This window comes from Xiphophorus couchianus, chromosome 20 (genome assembly GCF_001444195.1).
Source record: "Xiphophorus couchianus chromosome 20, X_couchianus-1.0, whole genome shotgun sequence".
NCBI lineage: Eukaryota > Metazoa > Chordata > Actinopteri > Cyprinodontiformes > Poeciliidae > Xiphophorus > Xiphophorus couchianus.
In genome coordinates this window covers 20,744,093-20,766,954 of record NC_040247.1, presented here as the reverse complement: position 1 = coordinate 20,766,954, position 22,862 = coordinate 20,744,093, and the positions used below count along the sequence as shown (strand labels likewise).

Below are 22,862 nucleotides of genomic sequence, written 5' to 3'. Positions count from 1 at the left end.
CTCTACATTTCTCTTGATGTCATAGTGGTATTTGCAAGTGCTCTTTTATAATATTTACACAGATTATAAAGATTAAAGCCCTTGAAGTAAAGGTAACAATGATCTTCCTGTGTCAAATATATAAATAGATAATCCTTTGTCAAATATATAAATAGATCAGTCGGTCCAATTCCAATTGGAGCAGCTAACTAATTTAAAAGGATGGCTGTGAAAAAATTTCATTTCAAATTGGACCGACTTTAGGATTGGTCTGTAATTTACACATAATCTGATTGTTATTACTTGGAAAATGGTGGCAGGAAGCAGTGCTCCACCAATGATCTTTCAGTATGAAGCACAAATTAACACAGGCACATCTGAAGCTTTTGCAAACAAAATAACTACCAAATAAAGTAGAAGGGCACAGTAAACACTAATAGAATAGTTCAATATTTTGCCATTCACACAACTTTCACTTCTCTGTCAAATGATTTGTCTGAATGGAAATATTTTACATGTTTCTTACAGGAAAATCACTAGTGGTGGAAAAATCTTCAAACTCCATTTCATGTGCAAGTAATCAACATCTTCTGTGTACAAAAGTCCCCACCGCAAAAGTGACAACATTCATAAAATAATGTCTGCACAGATCAGCATTGTACCACAAAAATATGCTTTTATTCTGGGTGCTTTGCTTGAGCCTCTAAGAACAACTAATCTGACTTTGTACAAAATGAAGACGCCACAGAGTTATTTTTCACAGGTAATATATTACCTATAACAACCTTTTTACAACCTTTTTGTAGAACCTCATTCAAAAATACTCTCTCTGTAATGCCACCATGTTTACACATTCACAGATGTTCATCGTGAACCTGACATTGCCTTTGTGACCTAGTTTTGAGTAAGCAATTATCTCTGGTCACAAACATCTTCTCGTCACTACAAATTATTCGATCCTAGTAGAGGTGACAGCTGCCTCAAGACTCTTCCTACCACATTGACTCCCCCCCACCCCCATGGAAAAGCGTCTTTTTGTTCTGCGTCACGGAGGAGAACGCAAGTCTGGGATTAACTTATTAAGGCCAACATCTTTGATCTGAGGTTATCTCTTCCATTTCCACGGCAACTTGATCGTACTGTGGATCTTGGCACACACACACGCACGCAAGTGCTCAAACCCACACACTGAAACACATGAATGGGCCTGAAAGCCCTAGAGAGCATAGCCCAAAAGAGATGTGAAGTGTAGATGTGCAGCAACAGCTAACCATCGTGTCAGGTTTCTGGGGGCTCGTGCTAAATTTAACCCTGTGATCCTGCAGAAGGCAGAGGGGTTTAAATGCCAGCCTACAGTTGCTCCACACCAGTTGTTCGCCACACGTCTTCCACTCATTGCAAACTCAGGCCAAGGGGAAGACAGCGCACACACGTATAGTCCAACACACATCCCAGACGCAGGAACGAAGACCACTCACTGAAGAGCAGCAACAAACGAAGCAGGGATTGTTGCCCCTTTACATCTAGAGTACAACACGAGCCAATATGGAGCTCTTTGAGACCAACCCATACTTCTTTCCTGATCAGCGATTTTATGAAGGAGGGGACAGCTACTTCCCCTCTCGCCTACCTGGGACATACGACCAAGCTGGTTACCAGGACAGAAACTCCATGATGGGCTTGTGTGGGAGTCTAGCTGGAGGTGCCAGTGTCGGAGTCGCAAGTACTGAGGATAAAGCATCTCCCTCCAGCCTGTCACCTCATTCTGAGACCCACTGCCCTGGTCAGTGCCTGCCCTGGGCCTGTAAGATGTGCAAAAGAAAGACTGTGACCATGGATCGCCGGAGAGCAGCAACGCTGAGGGAGAAGAGACGTCTGAAGAAGGTGAACGAGGCCTTTGATGCTCTGAAGAGGAGCACCTTGATGAACCCCAACCAGAGGCTGCCCAAAGTGGAGATCTTGCGGAGCGCCATACAGTACATTGAACGGCTACAAGCGCTGGTGTCCTCTCTCAACCAGCAGGACACTGAGACAGGACAGCAGGGACTGCACTACCGACCCACCCCGACCCAGCCCAGAGTGAGTACAACAGGAGTGGGATAAAGAGAGCCAAGATGATAGGCAAACGTGGAGAATGTAGAGAAAAATGGCTGAGAAGTTGTTGGGAAGTGAGAAAAACAAGCTGTAGAATAAAAAAATAATAAAGTGGGTGATTTTTACGTTTCAGATTTAAACTTTTCTAAATTAACAGGCTTATGTTTTAGTCAAATATGCACTTCTCAAACTAATATGGCAGGTTTCGAAAACATAAATCTTTTGCGCTGGATTTTTGTGTGCTGTTTTGTATTATAAGTGACTGACAGCAACTTCTGCGTGCGTGTCTTTGTGCTAACAGGTGTCGTCGTCCTGCGAGCCCAGTTCGGGGAGCACCTGCTGCAGCAGCCCCGAGTGGAGCAGCACTCCGGAGCAGTGTCCGCCGAGCTACAGCGGTGAGGGTGAGCGCGGCTGAATAGGAACTTTCACCGGATCCCGCAAACAGATTAGTGTTTTGCCGACGGTACTGACTGTGTGCTTTGGCCTCTCTCTCTTTCTTCAGATCTCCTGAGTGCTGCTGAATCTCCTGAGCAGGGGAACATGCAGGCCTTGACTTCCATTGTGGACAGCATCTCTGCTTCAGACAGAGCTGTGGCCTTTCCTGTAGACATTTCCAAATAGACCTTTCAAAACAGTGGGAACACAGATGTAGATGCACAGAGATCCGTAAATTACAAAGTTAATATAGCTAATTGGTGATGCTGTTTGACTGGAGTACTTATTTTGTTTTAGTGAATCTACAAACTTTGGTTTTCTGTCTTATGCAAACGATCAAAAATCTGAATTAATGAATTATCAATGCAACTCTACTTGGTCTACTGGCTAAACTGAATTCCTCCTTTTACAATGAGGCCTTATTCCTTGTATTACATGCCTTATCCTGTGGTCCAGTCCTGTTTGTCAGAGCTACAGATGCTCAGTCTAACTTGAGATTCAAAGATTTTGCTGCATGAACCCAAAATCCTAGTTATCTGAGTGAATCTCTGTTAAACCTTCCTCCAGACTCACAGATGGATTATATTGTTCTAACTTAATTTAAGTTTTCCTCCGTATCTTTGATTCTTTTTGTGTGAGTTTAATGCTTAAAAAAGAAATACATGAATTTATTTGTGGGGCCAATATGTACCATGGCAGTTTTGACCAAGATCTGCCTAATTTAAACAGGTTATAAATGCTTTTGTTGTAAATACGTTCCCCTTTTTTTTACAGAGTGGTTTTGCCATTTTATTTTGTATCTTTGCTAACTTATTTTTGACTTTTATAACTAAGATTGTTGTGTATTTGTAGATGTTCTGAAAAGTGATATTGTTCTGTTTTAATCCTTGGAATAAAGATGGTTTTCAATAAGCTGTCTTGTGGCTTTAAAGTGCTGAGGACTTCAGGAAGAAGCAGAGTCACAATTCTTTAAAAAACAGCTTTACTCATGTCTATATAGTGTCATAAATACAGTACATTTTTTTTCAGATGGCCAAATAATAAAATCTTGATTTGTCAGCATTGTTTCACACCTGGAATAAAGACACAGTACTCATAGCTGCCACATAGCACATTACACCTTTTAGACACCTTGGAAAAATCTGTAAAATAAATAATAATAATAATAATAATAATAATAATAATAATAATAAAAAAAGATTGTATAGCCATCCAGCAGTTCACGAGTTCATATGCTGTGTTCTCATTGGAGGAGTTGGTCAGCTGGGTGTATGGACTGCCCGCTGGCATTTCTTCACAAAAACTGACCATGAGGTGGTAGAGCAGGATAAGACATGTCTCTGTCAATTACACTGTCTTACAAAAGTAATCATACCCCTTAAGCTTTTCACATTTTCTCACATTACAAATAAAACTATCAGCATATTTTATGAATTCCAAGTTGTGTGTACTAGAATAAAAACCTTAAAAGTGTGGCATGCATTTTGAGTTAGATCCCTTTACTCTGCAAAGAGCAAGGAGCACAACAGACAGATCAGCGATGAAGTTGTGGAGACGCTTAAAGAAAAATCTCAACTGCAAACATACCGACATGGCTAAACTGAAAGATTAATCAGCGAAACAGCCAAGAATCCCAAGTAATTTATGCATGAAGGGTGAAATAAAAATGCATGCCACACTTTTCACACTTTCTTCTGTGAAATATTTTGAAAACCGTGAATCCTTGATCTGTCACTACACAATTTGTGCTAGTTCAAGTTCATACATTGCATAAAATCCTGGTAAAAAGGAAAAAAAAACCCAAACAAACAAAACATTTATTTTGTGACTGTAACATGACAAAACTTCAAATATTTTAAGGGCTATGGATGCTTTTGAAGGCCAGTGCAGAGCAGCGCAAGTCACTGACTGATGTTGAGCAGCAATTTATTGTTTGACATGAGAGAAAGTTTGGAATTGACAGAAGTGAGCTACAGTGTCCACACTAAAATTCACACACACAAAGAGTCAAAGTCACATGGTTAGGGTCGGCCTTTCACACACACACACACAAACACACACCCACAAGCACACTCGACCCCTTCAAAAGTCTCCAGGAGATAGGCTGATTTGCTCAATCTCTCTCTCTCTCATTCACACACACGCACACACACTCCCTATTCATGCCTCACATTAAATTTCTCTCTCTAGGCTACATAGTGTCATACAGAAGGCGACAGAGGCGAAGAGAGGAAAAGAAATTACAGCTACATCGTGTCAAAAGGTTTGGTGGGGGGGACAGAAGAAGAGGAGAAGAAGAGAGAATTGGACCCATGAACCTGTGAGGAGTCCTTGTAAAAACACACACTTCTTTCAGTGAGTCCCTCCCACCAATTAATCACACACAGCGCACAGCAAATGACACACAAAGGTCCAACACAGAGAGAAAGGGAAAGAAGGAGAAAGAGAACAGTCACTATTGAATACAGGGCATTGGGTTTCAAACAGCAATATTATATTACTTTCCATATATATTTCCAATATATATATATTATATATATAATATTTCTATAAAAAACATAAGTCATCCATTTTTCTGTACAGAGATGATAAAGGAGTAATACCTTGCATAACCGGTAGAAGGTTAATGTGCAGAGTGATCTGCCACTTATACAAGTATTTATCACTCTTGAGTCCGAAGCAACGACTTGCTCGTCATCTCCTTAAATCTTTTTCACAACTGTCGTGTTAACACAGGAAGATTCGTTTGGTCTTGGCCGTTTCAGGACGATCAGAACCAGGACTAGACCCCACAGCTGAGACAAGGAGAGCAGGAACACGACACCACAACAACGAGGCTACTGGGAGCACTGGGGTAAACAAGGCGAGGCCGGGACGAGCCTCCTTTACAGCAGCAGCGGAAAGCAGCCAACGAGCGCTCTCAGAGAGCAAAGGTCAGAGGTGCCCCCTGTATTGCACGAGTCCGGGGGGCGGGGAGGAGAGAGATGTGGAAGGTGGGAGGTGAGGCTGGGCGTGAGAGGGGAGAAGACTCCGCCCCCTCCTGGCGCACCCAATCCTTCCCTCTCCAGATTTGGCATATCACTCTCAAAAGGCCGCAAGCATGTGTCCGTACAAGTAATGAGAATGCACTGGAAGAGATATTCAGAGGCAGGATTATTGCAGTATGAGAGAAAGGAAGGAAAAATTAAGACTTTAACATTGAGTACAGCACTGTGCAAATATTTCAATAATTTTTTATTTATTCATGTTTATTTGTACTTTGTTTCCATGAAGACTCACATTAACACAGGCTTTCTGAAGGTGTTTCAAAATCTATTCTGGAAAAAATGCTGCTGCCTACTTAAAGATTTTTACTAACACTTATAGGTTTATTGTAAGATTATTTTAGTAAATATATTTTCGTAAATGTCATTTTTTTTACTAGCCTTTCACTAGACTAGAGGGTATCACTGACAGTCCTCTGGACAAATGTTAAGTTAGCTCCCTATTGGACTACAGGTTGATAGTCCACCAACAGACACGTTCAGCTAGAAAACACAACAAACGTACCTGTTAGAGCTAGTGCTCCTGTTAATAAGTAGTGTCGTTAGCAGGAATAGGTCCGCACTGCAGAGGGGTCAAGTCTTGGAGGCGCAGGGGGAGGAACTTAAGAAGGCGTGGCAAAGTAGGTGTTGAGCACAGCACGACACAAAGGACACAACATGCGGTTAGTCAGTCAGTCTAGCCACAGAGTAGCTATGGAGTGAGCGTGGCCAGCACTGTAACAAACCTTCAGGCTGAAGTTGCTTCTTGGCAGCCAAATTCATGGAAGGCGGCATTGACATAGCGGGCATGCGGAAGCCAGCAGGCAGCGTCTCCATGGAGCCTGCCATCATCCCCAGACCCGTCCCTCCCTCACGAGCCCGAAACCTCTTGCGCCACGAGGGTGAGCGCCGAAACGACTTGTCATCTCCACTCTGTGAGAGGGAAAATAGAGAAAAGTGTGCTGTTTATAAAGAGGAAAACACTAAAATATCATCTGAGGATGCAACATAGAGAGGAGCAGTTAATCTGAAAACATAACACAGCCTAGGTAAAAGCAATCACCACCGAAGAGAAAAAGTTCTTGCAAAGTCACCTCCTCCAGTCGGCGGTCTGTTCCCAAGGCTAGAAGGTTGTTAAACTCCCTCTCTAGAACCTGCCTTGCCTGAAAAACACATAGAATTCATTCAAACCTTGATCAAGCATAATGTTAATATTGCCTGATATACAGTGATTTTTTCCCCCTTTGCAGCTCAAACAGCTCCGAGTGGCTTATTGTACCTGGCACAAGATGCTAACTGTAAGTAAAGGTGAAGGGCCTTTGTGGATTTTGACTGAAATCTAGAAAATCTGAAGGCTAAATCAACACCTCATACTTTGAGCACCTCAAACTGTTTCTGAACCATATCTGGTTTGCGGCAGGGTGCGTCACACCTGCTGACAACGATGACACAGGCACTCAAGCTGGTCTGTGGTCGTGCAAACAACACATTTTGATCTGTAGCAGTTTGTCTGTTGTTTTTCCTGGCTTGCTGTGTGACAGAATAGAGAGCTGCCTAGAGTGAACATCGTTTCCCGCCCCAACCTCTGAAGACAGACTTAACTGTAGTTGTTAGGACATGTATAGAAACAATAATTATATTCAAATTATTAATAGAAATATTCAGTTTGCTGAAACTCAATTACTATGCTAATAACGCTGCTATATATTTGAGTAGTGGAAAACAGGAAGTGAATAGTGTGTTTTGGGAGAGTTTCTATTGGCTATAAATGTGAACATGTTAAAGGAATAGTTCAAGATTTTTTAAGGTTATTTTTAGAGGTTAGACGCAGTTATTTTCTTACCTGAATCAGATAAAATAAACAGCTTCACTGTATATACTCATATTCTTCTCTGTACATAACAGTTCAGTTAAAATTTGGCTGTGGTTTGAAGTTTCAAAAACCCCTAATGGTCCAGTTAATATTGATTTATACTAAATTAAGATGTCAAGAGACTTGAAACTAACTTCATAATAAATTACGAACTGCTTGTACAGAATTTCACTTCACAGATCCTGACCCATTTATTTAAAACTTTACTACATGTAACACCAGACAAAGCAGAAGTAACAAATTAAATGGGATCATACATGTAAGCCGCACATGGCTGTTTCCTGTATAACCACCTGTGTGTTTTGCATGGGGATCTGCAGGATGAGCGCTAGGCTGCTGTAATCGAAGGTTTCATCGAGAGCGACGAGCGCCCCATGAACTCCGCTCTCCAGCAGGTTGCCGCTGTACTCCCTCAGACCGATGGACTGGACCCAGTGGATCACCTGTTCGTTGGTCCACACCAAAACGTCTGAAATAAAAACAGAGCGGTGGCACAGTGTTAAATAAACACTTTACCTAATGTGCCTCATAAACAGCAAATAGAGGCGTTTAGTGAAAGAGCGACATAAAGAGGTAATGTGCATGGCCGCATGGCGTCAACTCTCTGGCACACTCCCTTTGTTCACTTGAAGCACAGCTGTCAGCCAGCTTTCCAAGTTGGAACAGGCGCAACGTGTGTGTGCGTGTGTGAGTGTTTATGTGTGCGCAAACAGAGTTGGACTGTGATATGAAGCGACAGCTGAGTCAAGTTCATGTGCTGAGCTCAAGGTCAAAAGGGCGAGAGGGACGGCTGGATTTAAATGTGTGTGTCGGCGTGTGTGTGGGGCACTCCACACGCAAGTGGGGCTTTAGATCACAAGACTGGCTTGTTGATAGTTTAAGGAGCACCTGTTATAGTGCCAAGCACAAATTGACACTATCGAATGAAACCACAAGATGGTTCTCCAGAAACACACTTTTTCTGATTAAACAGGAGAGCCTATTCATGCATGTAGGGGTGTGTGTGGGCGTGTGTGTGTTTGCTACACATGAGGATGACTGTGTGTAAACGGTACCTTTCATATCGTGCTGACTGTCTTCTCTCCGACGGTCCAGCTCTTTCCTGTCATAATTGAGTCTCTTCAAGCACATAATTCCATACTGCAGACTAGCCCTAGGGCACATAAAAAGCACGCACACATAATGAATCAGTATCCTTCCCGTCTCTGTAGCTCATGCATCAAGTCATCAGATGAAAGGTAGAGCAGGTTCAGCAGCTGCTAAGGTGAGCATCACAGCTGCAGACCTGTGAAAGCTGTCCACCATCTTCAGATGGCTTCTCAGATCCTTTTTGGTCAGATGGTCCAGCATGCGCGCGTCCACCAGGCACTCCATAAAGTAGGAGCGGTACTGAGGCAGGCCGAGGCTGGGCAGCCATTCGTTTCCTATCCACTCGTGATTCATGTCCCCATATGCTAATGTCTAGAGGGATGTCAGCAGAAAATGTTACAGATGTGTCACCGTCATGAAGTTAATTGTTTTAGATTTTAAATGTGATGGAAATGATCTCAGGAATAACAATGTAATAGTATGAAGTAGATATTTTTTTATTATTATTACCAGTAATAATAATAATAATAATAATAATAACATAAAAATACAACTTTATATAGATTTTAGAGTTTGCATGATGCTCTAAAACACTTTAACAGTACAAAGTTTTCTTTCAGAACTGCTTTGAACATTTTTCATGTTACATCTCAAAACTCAATGTATTTTATTGGGATTCTATCTGATGCACCAGCACAAAATAATATACAACTGTGAAGTGAAAGGAAAATGTTGGTTTTCAAAAGTCTTAACAGATAAATCGTGTGGATACACATACATGCCACACTTTTCAGAATTTTATCCAACCATGCTGTCTCGCTCTAACATCCCAACAAAAAGTTTGTGTTGTAACATATATAAAGCTAAAAAACTTTCAAAAGGTGTGAATACTTTTGCGACATTGCAACATAATGCTGTTACAATGCACGTGCCTGTAAATGCATATAGAGTCCTGATACAGATTCATTTAGGGAAATCAACCTCACCTGTGCCCAGCTGCCCTCCTCATTCTCCTTAGTGGCAGCACAGTGGAGACAACATACGAGGTTAGCAAGACAGGGGCTAATCAAACACACAAGTAATATAAACTCAGAAACACACACACAAATCTCATCTCAGCTTATACTCTGATAGCATTCTAGCATTCATATTACCAATGCTACATGTGTTGCATCCAACAAATACATTCAGATAAGAGCAGGGTCGCAAAAAAAGGTGTTAGTGTGTGATGTGGTGGGTCTTTGTAAGGGTTCTGCAGAGGGAGAGGACATATGTGTTGCCGCAGGGACCAGTGTGAGTGTGAGAAAGTGCTGGGTGGGGTTAACATGGAGGGGAGCACCCAGATGGTACTGACCGCTTTGGTGGAGGAAGCCAGGTTCTCCATCTCTTCATGAGTCACCCACACATTTCCGGAGGACTGCTCGGAGGACAGAAACACACACACACAAACAACACAGACCACATACACACAAACAAGAGCATCATACATAGGCACACACAGGCACACCCAGGAGAACAGTCCAGTGTACGTTTTCATACCACCCACCATACACATACACGCAGACACACGCACACACACGCAGACAAAGGTTTCGTTGAGTGATGCCAAGGAAGGAGTGTATTTCAGGCAGGTAAGCAGGTAGTTTGTGGATGTATGTATTTGCTATTTTTTTCTAAAGTAAACCATGCGATTAAGAGCTGCTGAATTAAAAAAAAAAGAAGAGGCTAATTATTGTGAAAAAGTATCACCTCAGCATGCAAAGTGAGGGTCATGAGTTATAAAAGGATATTGAGTGCAGGGTAAGGTGTACACAAGTGTTACATCTAAGGGTTATATATTTTCTCTATGTTCATACATGCTGCATACAGGGCCTTGAAAAGCATTCTTCCGCCTCAAAATATTTCACATCTTGTCACATCACAACAATCTAGGCTTTATATTACAGTGATTTTATTCGACATCATGGCAATAAATTTTGTGTCAAGTGCAAATTTGCTAAGTTTTTTCAGCTCTTTTAGTTCATCAGCTCTTTTATGGTGTGCATTTTGCATCTTTGCACTTCTAGATGCTGAATTTTTCCCTACACTTCTTTGCAAATAACATAAGTTCAGTCATACTGCGAGGAGATTGTTCTGATTTTGCTTTGGTTTCTCCATTGGATTATGTCTGGACTTTGACTGGACCATTTTAACATATAAATATGTTTAATTCAAAGTATAGCGTATTGTTTGATAACCTAGTCTTTCTCAGATGTTTATCCTTGATTTGTCTGCTGTGAAAGAGAAAGATAAAATAGGTTAATTCAAAGGGAAGCGTATGAGTATTGAGGGGGGAAAATGTTTTTGCTAGCCACAATTTTCTATGACATAAAAATGTACTGTTTCCCTTCCACCTCATAATTGTGGGCTACCTTATGTTGATCTAACACTCAAAACCCTAATAAAGTACATTGAAGTTTGTGGTGGTAATGTGACAAAATAAGAAAAGGTTCAGGGGGCATGAATCCTTTCGCAGGGTATTGTATGTTTCTTGGATTCTTGCATATGCAATTTATTCCCTGAAAAAAAAAAACACTGGAAAGAGGAACCATTTCTAACAATGGGGGTGTACTGGGTGTATTTGTTTACCGTTCTGGAGGTCAGGGGCGCAGACGGGCTGGTGAGAGAGACCATTTCCTGGATGGCCAAACGCAATTTGAGTCTGTGCAGAGGGTTGCTGATTCCAATCTCTCTCTGGATCTCTGTGTCAGACAGGGCGGACATGATGGCTCCACTCTTCACGTTGGCACGACAGGCAGCTACATACCAGGCTGGCATCCCGACCCACAGCTGTTCAGAGCCGTCAGGACAACAAACGTCAACACCACAGTCGCCATAAATGTGCATATTAGTGGCAGCCTGACATGAAGGGAGCAATACAAAGAACAAAGGGCTTTTTTTTTTCTTGGTCATGTCTGGCTGGGCTGATTGGTGAAATACCTCCAGCCATGAAACGACTGTGGGACCATCCCACTGCGCGAATGGAAGGCCTCTTTTCCTAGCATCCTCCAGAAGCTCATGCCTGAATGAATTCAACACAAAGTTAGAGGGAGAGATATGTGGCACAATAAGGATGCTGCAAAATATTAGCAATAAGAAGAGGATCAAAAATATTCCAAATATAAAGTCTTTTACTTTTTTTTCATCCTTCGGTCCCTCTCAGCCTGTGTGCCCAGTTTTCCCAAAGTCATAGTGTCACCAATGCTCATCTCAAAATCTGAAACGCAACAATAGCTTGTGTTACCATCAGCTAGACCTCTTCATTTGGAGCACTGCACTTCTAGAACATGCAGTTTACAGAGAACCTGTTAAGGCTGGTAGAGATTGTCCATCCCTGCCAACAGTCTGGTCCATTCGACCCTTCTCCTTCTTCCCAAACAATCGACCAATAGATGACTTGATACCTTTCTTCTGCTTGCTGCGATAAGTAAACGAGAGACGTACAGTTTAACTGATCCAATTTTAAAAAGTGAAAAAGAAATCATTAAATTATTAATATTAAATTATTGTTTAAACTTATGTTTGAGTTTGTGTCTAGCAAAAGATGTGTATTAACATAGATTTTCAGAACAAATCCCACAAAAAGTAAGATGACGCCTACTTTGATAAAAGGCACAATTGGTCTCTCCAATATATAGTTCTGATCAGAAGTTTTTATGCAGTCATAATATGGATAATTTCATTTATCTTTAAATGACATATTTGAGGGCTGCACAGTGGCACAGTTGTTAGCACTGTTGCAAGAAGGTCCTGGGGTTGATTCCCGGCCCGGGGTTTTTCTGCATGGAGTTTGCATGTTCTCCCTGTGCATGCGTGGGTTCTCTCTGGGTACTCCGGCTTCCTCCCACAGTCCAAAAACATCACTGTCAGGTAAATTGGTCTCTCTAAATTCTCCCTAGATGTGAGTGTGTGTGTGCATGGCTGTGTGTCCTGTCTGTCTCTGTGTTGCCCTGCGACAGACTGGTGACCTGTCCAGGGTGTACCCCGCCTCTCGCCTGAAACATTCGCTGGAGATAGGCACTAGCCTCCCTCCCAACCCCACTGGAAACAAGGGTGTACAGAAAATGGATGGATGGAATGACATATTTGAGATGCTCATTTTCTGAGTGGGATACAATGTCAATCATTTGTTAAGGGAAGAACTGACTTCATGTTTTTAAAATGATTAAAAACCTTTTGAAGCAAAGTCATTTTTAAAATTTGGGATATTAACAAAGAGAGAACAGAGTGCTTCAAAAACTGCCACATTAAGACATATTCAGAACCTGCATGGCCTTAAGCTAACTTGCATTTAAGCCAGTCGAGAACCAGAGACAACATGACAAGAAAGATTTGACTGATGCTAAACTTTCCACTGTTCATTCTGCTAGAATGAAAGAACACATAATATTTTAATTTGGAAATAATATAGTCAAGTTTGGAGCAACAGTGGAGAGTCACAGAATGCAAGCTGCATGACGCTCCATGGAAAGTTTTCACAACTAGTGATAATTCAAGGAACCATGTCACCTGCTGGTGTTGGTCCACTGGGTTTGGTTAATCCCAAAATCAATGGCAGGATATTCTGCAGGACGCCATACTTCCCTCTGCTGTCAGATTTAATGGAGATGCTGATTTCATTTTCCAGAAAGACTTGGCAGGTGCCCGCACTACCGATCCATGCCTTAATGACTATGGTCTCAGTGTGCACGAATGTCATGCCCCACAGAGAAGCTTCAGGGTGTTGTCAAAAGGAAGATGAAGAGCCGACCCAAAAATGCAGTCAAGCCTATATTGAAGTAACCTGAGCTTCAGCAGAGCCACAGGCTGATCGCCTCCATGCTGTTTTACACAAATGATGTGCGCATATAATGTACAGAGTATGGACGTACTTTTCAAAATTTGGGGCTTTCATTAACTGTTAGCCAAAATCCACAAAATAAACATTATTAACCACCTTAAAATATATCACTGAGTGTGTAATGAATGCATATGTTATGTGAGTTTCACGTCTTAAAATATAATTACTGAGAGAAATAAGATTATATTGTGTTTCAGCTGTGTGTTCCAAGGCCACCCCTTCTGTTCTTATTGATACATTTTCCCTTCACTTTTTTTCTGTCTCATTTCTTTCTGTTTGATGTTAGGTGTTGCATTTTTTTAGCATGTAAAAGGAATAAAAAAAAAAAAAAATCCAACTGTTAAGAGTTGTTCTTAAATGATTGATAGGTGGTAATGGAGTTGTGAGCTCCTGATGTGTGTGTGTGTGTGTGCGTGTGTGTTTACCCTCTCCCATCCTCCAGGCTGCCTGTGAACTGAGCAAAGTTGGTTTCCAGCCGTAAACTTCGAGGCGAGGAGGGAGGTGATGTTTCACACTTGATAGTAGCTTTGTCCACTTCCACAGGAGACTGAAAGAGTCACAAAAACAACTCAGCTCACTTATGAAAGACACTCAGACTACTTTACGTAAGCTGTATTTGCAAACTTACTGCCACTTTTCTTCTGTGTTTCCTCAAGTCACTTGGCTATCAGAAAAAAAGGTAAAAAAAAAACTACATTGTCAATAGAGAACATTTATGCAAATGCTGATCACTTTGAATGTGTTTTTTCATAACTGCAGTGTTCCCTCTGACCAGAGTCATGATTCCTAGATGGTGGCTGTTGTTGCGTCCATGATGCTTAGGCGTGGAGTGGCCGCTGGTGGGCGGAGAGGAGGATGACGCCAGCGACTGGGCGGTGGCAGAGGTGGGCAGGGCTCGGGGTCGGAGGGTCACGTTCAGGCCGTCCATGCTGCCGCTGTTCACTCGGGACTCGATCTCCTCAGAGCGCAGCTCGGCTGATTCTCTCTCTACCTGGATCATCCTGGGGACACAACACAAAAATGCACATCCGTGACGTCACTGACCACGTAGCTTGATTACCTCTAACATCGACAGTAATGTAACAGTTTTTGAAGGTGCTTAGAAAAAGGCCAAGCGTGTGCAAAGCCAAAGCTCCAACCTTCCATGTCAGGAAACCACAGCAACTGTACATGGGGCACCAGCTCCAGCTCCACGCCACTTCAATTTATACATATTTTCACATTCATTTTTAATTTTTCCCATCATTATTAGTTTCTCATCTGATTCATTTTCCAAGTCAAAGTTTTGCATTTAAATGTGAAGATTATAGCATAACACTTGTTTGGTAATTATTACAGTGGCTTAACTTAAACTTCTTAACTCTTACATTGCAGTCACAAATTTTAATGTACTTTATGTGACAGATTAACTAACAACAGCACACAATTGAATGGGTAATAATATTTTCCCCAAGGCCATCATGTTACATATTGTGTCTGAGATATTCCACCTTATCTCCTCGTTGATGGCGTCAAGCTGCTCTTGCAGCATGAGAGCAAGAGTCTGAGCATCTGATTGGCCGCTTGGCGAGAGCAGCGTCGAGCTCACGTCGTCGTCCATGTCCGACTCTGCCTCGATGTCGCTGCCTAGCAGGTGGCTGACGCTCCCGCGCAGGGACGGGTAATCCTGCTCAAACATGGCACACACCTGACACATGCGTGTGTGAAGATAAGCGTAGACAGAGCAAATTTTCGTTAATAAAGTGTGAGGAAAAACAGCCTCAAGAATGAATCGCAAGGAATCAACCAGAGTACAGGCATACATCTAAAAGTGAAATCTGACTTTTGTGGAGCTGTCGAGCCGGTTACGAGAAGAGATGGATGAACAAGAAACTTACATCACACATCATGTCCAGCAGCAGGTGAGAGAGAGAGACAGGAATACAGAGAAGTTAGTAGAAAATGAGAAGTTAGGGATGATCACACAAAGCCAAGCGCTGACACTTACTGGCAAAGCAGACATGAACCCAAATTAATCATTGGCAAAAAGCTGCATGTGGTTAGAAGGGTCACTAAAGTGAGATCCTGTCTGTGGGTCCTAATTAGTATGCATGCATGGGAATTGCTGGTTGCTGCCTCCTATTCAGAACACAATCGTCACCTTGTTCGGATCGTCTCGCAGAGCCGACAGCCGGCCCTTCTGCGCCCGCCTGATCACAGTTGTGCTGTAGTGGCCGTCCTGACCCTCCACCACAGAAAAGCGGAGGTCGCTGGAGCTTCCCAAGTGAGAGCTGAGATCATTTACATGAGAAACCGATTTAAAGATATAAAGGGAGGCAGAAACAAAAGAGAAAAGAAAAGATTGAGGTTACCGAGGGTGAGTTCCGTCTCCAAACGCTCCGCTGCGGCGTTTCAGATGGTCAATCTCGTTTCTCAGCTTGTCAATCTCTCCAATCAGCCGTTCCTGAAGTAGAAAGGCTGTTCTTAAAAAGTAATAAAACCACTGCTCTGAAAGCCCTCAGTTAATTGAAAAAAAAAAGAAAAGAAAAATAAAAATATGGCAGGAAGTGTGGGCCGGACAAGGTCAGGAAGCAAGTTTATGCTATCTATTACACTAATCTATAAGAAAGGCCAAAAACCGAGGTAAGAAAAAGAAAAACTTTCAAAAGTTAGAGATGAAATATTAGGCAAAATTGTAAGCAAGAATATTTTTGGTTATTACAGTGCCTTGCAAAGGTATTCATGCCCATTAAACCTCTGCACATTGTGTCAAGTTATAATCTTAAAACGTTATGTATTTTATTTGGATTTTGTTTGATAAATTAAAACAAAGTGTCACATACATTTTCCATCATTTTCTTAAAAACAGTAGTCAATTAAAACACTATCATTTTTTACCTCTGAATTCAACAACATATTAAGAGCAACTATTATTGCACAGCAATTCTAGATACAGGTGAAGTACTAAGTAAAATAATGTATTCCTTTTTCAGTATACACACCTAAGTTGTAAGACAAGAAGAGGTTCTAGTTTTATTGATTTGTTGCTGGTTTACTGACCCTGGTGTGGTGAAACTCTTCAAGCTGTTTCTGGCAGTTCTCCAGGTCCTGAATGAGCGCATTCTTGAAAAAAGACAAAAGAGATAATCCATTCAAAATATTTTTAAAACTGTTATAATACAGGTGCATCTTAATAGAAAAAAAAACGTAATGTATTTCAAGAAATCCAAAATGTCAAACTTGTGTATTATACACGCAGATTACATTCAGAGTGACATACAGTACATCAGCTGTTCATTTCTGTTAACGTTGATGATTATGGCTTACAGTTAAAAAAACACAAAAAATGATGATTCTCAGAAATTAATGTAATATAAAGCATTAGGCCAATAAAAGAAATATGTATACAGACATACAGAGTTTCCAAAGAAGTGTATCTGTGGACTTTACAGTATTGGGGCAATGAAGGCTCTCATGGGTAACTTGTTTGTATATTTTTTAATTGCTGTTTGTCCTTCCACTCAACTTTCCAATGTTATGGTTGAAAACATCAAACTGTGAACAGACAACTGACTTACCCCCATTAACAATGAAAATATGCAAATGACTGTCTGGAGGACAACTGCCAAGTTATCGCACATAATCAAGAAATTAAAAACCAAAACATAAAATGACCATATTAAAATTAATACATTAATTAATTTGGTACTGATCTGTTGTAATATTTAAATTTGGTGAGACACTAAGTTTCAGATTTTCATTATAAATTTCATTATGTAACATGAATACATTTTTTAAACTCAATTACTGAAGTAAGTTAACTTTTTTGATGACATTCTAATTTATTAAAGTGCACCTGTATGTGCTCTGTAACTTCATTTAATGTATGAGCTAAAAAAAAAAGAAAAAGCTGCTGGTTGGATGAATCTGTGAAGATGCCTTGCCTTGTCCTCCAGGGCGGCCATGCGCTCCTTCAGGTGGAGCTGCAGCCGTTCGTTGGACTCCGTGAGCAGACGGTCCACGGTGTCAGACAAACGCTTGTTGTGCTCCTCGTTCATTTTCTCCCTTTGACGAGCCTAAAGAGCAAGACAGGGAGGACAGAGGGGAAAAGGAACAACTTTGTCACATTTTTCTCTTTGATACAGATTCTATGTGGGCGTATTTATGCAGCTAATTAAGCATTTCCACATGGATTAAGGGATAAAGCATGAATTTAGCTCTAGATCACCAGCTGCCAGATATAGGTCTTCTTGGCTAGCCAGGATGACTTAATCACCATCATTAACTTGATGATGAAAAAGGGTTAAACAGCGTCTATTAAATGGGAAGCACTGTGCTTAATATGTTTTCTGGAGTAATTCCATTAAAGAAGAACATTTATCACAGACACGTAAACACACATCTGAACGCTCAGAGAGGTCTTTCTATTAAATATAGTCATGAGATCGCAGAGAGAGAGAGAGGGAGAGAGAGGAAGAGGAAAATTAGCTGTGCGTGAATTATTCAGAGTCTAAAGATAGTATCCAATCAGTCTTAAAGCGGAGAGAGTGAGGGGGAGGGCAGAGAGATTTGTACAATTTGGTTTGAATTCATGCCACAATGCACTGTGGAAAATGACAAGCTCCTCTTGAGCGTGTTGGCGTGTGTGTGTGTGTGTGTGTGTGTGTGTACATTTATGCATGAGCAAGCACACAGCCAAAACGTGGAGCATCAGCCAAATCATATAGGCATTATTATTATTAGAGGTCAGAATAACCCTTCAGGGGTGATGCACACGCACCCACACACACCCACCCCCACACACACACTCTAGCCTGATGCCCGCACACAAATGGACACATACTCTCGCAAGCTCTTGGTTTTTCTCCTCCAGTTGTGACTCCAGCTGTCGAAGCCGCTCCTCCACATTGCCATGACGCTCCTCAGCCTGCAGGGGGAGACATGTACATATACTGTAAGCAGACACAACTTCAGAAAGGGCTGTTTTTACAAGATTATATGCTTTCGCTATTAATGCCTCTGATGGTTTCATCCTTCTCAGGTTCAAACTTGTGAGATTTGTGTGTGTGTGTGTGCGTGTTACCTTGGTTAGTGCCGCCACTCTCTGTGCCAGCTCAGCTTCAACCTCTGGCAGAGTCTCGGCCTTCCTCATGGTCTGAGCCAACCGCTGCTCTGCCATCTCCAGCATCTCCTGCAGCTGGCGTACCTTCTCTTCACTCTAACACCCGCAAACATGTTCAAATAATGGTAATAAAAAGAGACGCAGTAATACTACTGGAAGATGGGGCTTTACACAGCTCAAGTGAAAATTTTGTACCGGATTTTATAGATATTACTCTTGCTTGGGAGAAGGTTGCACTGAATTTGACTTAGCAATATCAGAGTAGACAAAGGCTGAGACACACCGTTCAGATTTTTAATTGTAAGGAAATTTGAAAACTATTTATCAGTTTCTTTTCACGATCGTGCACAACTTTGCTCTGGTACCAAAAAATTCCAGTAAAAAACGTGGAAGTTTGTGGTTATAACATGAAACCATTCATGTTTTATACACTGACATCCTGAAGAAGCTTCATCATTCAAAGCCTTATCTTTGCATGATGTCTAGTGAGTTAGCAGGGATGCTACCTGTCTGTGCAGGGAATCTTTGGTGGCCAGTTCATTCTCCAGTTTGTCATTGAGGTCGTGGATGTGGGTTGTCTCTCGCTGGGCAGCCAGGTAGCGTTTCTCTAATGTTGTGATTCTTTCCTCCAAATCCTCCCTCTTCACGAGGAAAAATAACGGAGAAATGTAAACAGAGAAGAGTCATATAACATAGATAATGTACTTATGCCATATTTACTAGATGTTAGTAAGTGAGATGGACTTTTAGTTTTTAATTCCAGATTACCTTAAAACTAAGTAAGTCTAAGATTATGCCAAAAAATACCAAACTATTCATTGCCATTAGACTAACATTAAAGGAGTTGAAAAATAAATACAAGGATTTTTAGTTTGATCCGTCAATATTATAGTTCTCATACACAAACATAACCTTTCATTTGATTGTTGCTGCTTTGTTCTCCAAAGGCAAAACCTTGATAACAATTTTTTTTTTTTTTTTTTACAAAACTGATTAAACTGTTTCTGGCATTACTCTGTTGAAAAAGAAACATTTTGCATTACATGTGTAAAAAAAGAGAAAATTTGGAGCAACATTGTGCACAGTGGGTTATGTGCAAAGAAGGAGAACTGATACCTGTGATTTTGATTAAACTGTGTGCTTTGGTCAGATGAGACTAATGTTTATGCAACAAACAATCCAGTGTGAAAAAAATACATATGTATTTAAAAGCATCTCATGTTTATGGTTGAGGATCTATGATGTTGATTCTTCCTCAAAGGCCCTAGAAACCTTCTTGCATTGCCTGGCAATATACATTTTTTTAAATGTCAGAGGAGATTTTAAATAAAAAATCTGGTAAACTCTGCCAGTAAACTAAAAAAAATCTTTTTTCACTGTCTCTTTCATGGACTAATATAAAAATAAAATTGTTTAAAAACATCAAAATCTTAGCCCTCTCTTTGGTAATTTGTTGAAAATGTGTTAAAATTTCTTAACATGGGATGTTTTTGACCCTATAAATTGAGTCAATTTATAGGGTCGAGATTACTACAACTTGTAGTTGTTCAAAGCTTTTCACACATCTTTATCCAGGTGTCTGAGTCTATGTGTCTCCCAATTCTTCACCATTCAACCTCACCTCTCTCTGCTCCCTCTGTTGTTTGATTGACAGCTCTTCACTGCGGCTCAGTTCTCGTCGTGCGTTGGCTAGCTCCGCCTCAAGCTCCACCATGCGGCCGTTTAGAGTGGCGGCGTGCTCGCGACTCTGAGCGAGCTCCTTATTGGTCCGGTCCAGCAGCTCCTGAAGCTCAGACACCCGACCGCCGTCATCGTGGGCGTCTATAGAACCATTGGGGAGTCTCTGCAAAGAGGAACACTGACAGGTATAACCCACCTGTCTGCACTTGTTTACGTGAGTAAAATCAAAGGGCTGAGTTGTGAAGATGATTTTGAGTGACCTACATAAAAAAAGTACTGAGATGTTTGCGTTTAGAAGTAAAGTGTGTGAGGTTAGGCTCTCATGTTGTTGCTTAGATGTTGTTTCTCCTTTCTCCGTAGCTGAGAGTGCTGTTATTTCCATGATCTTAATTAAACAAACCTTCAGGGACACATTCTGACAGAAAATACAGCAGGCAGGAGCGAAGCTTTTCTAGGACTCCCCTCTGTTTCCAAATGCTACCATTTTGCTTTCTAATGAATACCTTTCACAAATACACAAACATTCACATTAACAGTGGGGAAAACACATTTAGGCCAAATAAAACTTTGTAATAAAACACAGTTGGTGATCTCTGCAGATGTATGTTCTATGTAATTATCAAAATAAGACTTTTAAGATTATTTAAGTTGAGTTCCTGTAGTTGCATAAAAGAGTAACCAACATGGGGCCCTATAATGTCCTATGATATTAAGTAAGCAAAAGTGTAGCTATGAGACAAAGCACAACAACATTAGTAAAAAAGAAATGTATAAATAGACAAGTTACACGATAAAATTATTTTACTCTTACACCTCAGGTTAAACGCAGTCAAAAAGTGGCATTAAATTTTGATGTTTAATGTTAATGGGAAGCAAAGGACAAAGCTGAGAGACAGCAAAGTGCAGAAAAATAGCTCAAAAGACCTTCCATGTAGGCTTGGATCCGTCTGTCCGCTCCACTGAATCTCCATCCTTCCTCTGCCTTGCCGTGTTCAACTGCAAAGGAGATGAAACAGAAAAGCAAATAAACTACAACTTTATCTTATTTTATTTCCTAGAAAATTCAGAACAAAACTCAGTGCAGCTCAGGGTCGCATAACAGTAAAATAGTATACTTTACACACCTACAAATATGAATTACACTGTAGAAAAAATAAGGCTTATCCTCTTGTTATCAGCTCATCATAACAAGATCTAACTTCAGTTCACAAATTATCTGCCTACTAGGATAAGATTATAACTGAGTCTGAGCTGAATATTTACTTCACCTCTCTATGTGTGATGGTTTCTAACAGAGCTATAACGCAAATCATTAGCTATTGTTGAAGGGTCTGGATCCTAAACACCATATCACACAAAAATGGAAGATTTTAAATCTCGTCAAGTTATTTTACCTCCTGGGTGGTGGACGCTAGTTGCCCCTCCAGGGTTGCCACCCTCTCTAGAGCCACCCGAAGCCTCTCTCGTACCTGTTAGACACCACAATTACACAGAATATGGGTCACAATTCAAACGACTTCAGTTGTTGGTCCTATGTGTAAAACTATTGATACTCTGTGAACTTTTCCATGTTTTTTTTTTTCAATTACAAAGAAATGATCAGCACACTTCAATTTCTTTGATTTGAATTTTATGTGAAAGTATAGGAAGATAGATGGAGATAAATACAGAAGACTACTAAGGAAAAAAGGCTGCAAATACTGAAGAGTAGTGTAGAGGATCAACCTCCATGAGGATATCGAGGCTCAACATACAGCCTACAAAGAAGTGCTTTACCTTAAAGCATACATTTATAATCAGAGTCCAATTGAGAATTTTTGCCTAAAAGTGAAAAAGTTCAAGGGGTAGCCAATTTTGTACGGCACTGTAAATGTGCTGACACTGATCTAAATGCAATCTTGTGACTTCCTCAATTTTGTTCTTTAAAAGTCTTTCAGTAACGGTTTCCTCATGTACATGCATATGTTTTACTATGACAGTGAGAAATAATAAGGTTAATTAATAAAAGCTAGAAAAACTCCAGAGTTAGAATTAATCAGTGACAGGGGACAGCTATACTGTTTGGGAAAAAGTTAGGCATCATAACACAGTATCCATGACACTAATATCAAGCAATGAAGCTATTTAATTAAGTATTCAGCTAGTGTGCACCAGCTGACCGATTCATAGGGCCCACCTTTTCATCCAGGGCCTTGTGGTGTTCAAACAGTGACTTCAGAGCTTTCAAGACCTCCACCTCACTGGAGACTCCAGATGGCGGCGGCGCCTGTCTCTTCACCACCGTCATCCTGAGGCTGCGTTCATGACGAGACACCAGACACTCCAGGTGCTCCAGCAGCAGCTACAGCGCCACACGCATCCACAAAACAATTCATTTTAAACTTGGACATTTTTAAAAAATTTTTATTTCTCCTTTGCACGAGCGCAACCACGCACTTTTCCCACACACTCGCTCGTGGACAGACGTACACATACCCTGGTGTTGTTCCTTTCAGCTTTGAGTTCGGATATTTCCTCTTCTTTCTCCAGCAGCTGCTCCCGGCATATGTTCAGCTCCTTCGTCAGAGTGGCAAACTCCTACACAGCAAACAGACAGAACACCCACACTGAGGTTAATACCACATCCTGATCGACACAGTGGGCCCTACTTTACACAAACAGAGTCACATGTGGGAAAGCAGTCCAGACGGAGTAGTATACCATCAGGCT

At 41.1% G+C, this 22,862-nt stretch overlaps 2 protein-coding genes across 7 annotated transcripts in view; one reads left to right on the top strand and one right to left on the bottom strand.

The window, feature by feature from the left end:
• The first annotated feature begins 235 nt into the window (after nt 1-235).
• On the top strand, nt 236-3,420 carry myog (myogenin). Of its 2 annotated transcripts, none has more exons than XM_028003328.1 (3): nt 236-2,058; nt 2,375-2,468; nt 2,576-3,420. In XM_028003328.1, the coding sequence occupies exons 1-3, from the start codon at nt 1,525-1,527 to the stop codon at nt 2,692-2,694; spliced, it is 747 nt and encodes a 248-aa protein (XP_027859129.1). In that variant the 5' UTR covers nt 236-1,524; the 3' UTR covers nt 2,695-3,420. The 2 variants fall into 2 exon arrangements, with proteins under 2 accessions (XP_027859129.1, XP_027859128.1); XM_028003327.1 differs by having other exon boundaries at nt 240-2,058; nt 2,375-2,474.
• Nucleotides 3,421-3,473: 53 nt separating this feature from the next.
• ppfia4 (PTPRF interacting protein alpha 4) overlaps nt 3,474-22,862 on the bottom strand; it is a 63,825-nt gene continuing 44,436 nt past the window's right edge. For 2 of the 5 annotated variants that reach the window (XM_028003321.1, XM_028003322.1), the window contains 29 exons: nt 22,629-22,730; nt 22,330-22,494; nt 21,548-21,622; nt 21,078-21,149; nt 20,095-20,316; nt 18,980-19,114; nt 18,435-18,569; nt 18,195-18,278; nt 17,296-17,427; nt 16,412-16,474; nt 15,724-15,815; nt 15,513-15,642; nt 14,863-15,059; nt 14,145-14,373; nt 14,001-14,036; nt 13,798-13,919; nt 11,838-11,950; nt 11,668-11,749; nt 11,473-11,554; nt 11,122-11,322; nt 9,848-9,910; nt 9,480-9,506; nt 8,690-8,865; nt 8,460-8,557; nt 7,698-7,873; nt 6,626-6,694; nt 6,278-6,464; nt 6,058-6,153; nt 3,474-5,636 (listed from right to left, as the gene is read on the bottom strand). In XM_028003321.1, the coding sequence (XP_027859122.1) occupies nt 6,095-6,153; nt 6,278-6,464; nt 6,626-6,694; nt 7,698-7,873; nt 8,460-8,557; nt 8,690-8,865; nt 9,480-9,506; nt 9,848-9,910; nt 11,122-11,322; nt 11,473-11,554; nt 11,668-11,749; nt 11,838-11,950; nt 13,798-13,919; nt 14,001-14,036; nt 14,145-14,373; nt 14,863-15,059; nt 15,513-15,642; nt 15,724-15,815; nt 16,412-16,474; nt 17,296-17,427; nt 18,195-18,278; nt 18,435-18,569; nt 18,980-19,114; nt 20,095-20,316; nt 21,078-21,149; nt 21,548-21,622; nt 22,330-22,494; nt 22,629-22,730 (3,324 nt within the window). In that variant the 3' untranslated portion in view covers nt 3,474-5,636; nt 6,058-6,094. Of the gene's footprint in view, nt 5,637-6,057; nt 6,154-6,277; nt 6,465-6,625; nt 6,695-7,697; nt 7,874-8,459; nt 8,558-8,689; nt 8,866-9,479; nt 9,507-9,847; nt 9,911-11,121; nt 11,323-11,472; nt 11,555-11,667; nt 11,750-11,837; nt 11,951-13,797; nt 13,920-14,000; nt 14,037-14,144; nt 14,374-14,862; nt 15,060-15,249; nt 15,492-15,512; nt 15,643-15,723; nt 15,816-16,411; nt 16,475-17,295; nt 17,428-18,194; nt 18,279-18,434; nt 18,570-18,979; nt 19,115-20,094; nt 20,317-21,077; nt 21,150-21,547; nt 21,623-22,329; nt 22,495-22,628; nt 22,731-22,862 lie in introns of those variants that run through there. The other 3 variants (XM_028003323.1, XM_028003325.1, XM_028003326.1) reach the window with 3 other exon arrangements.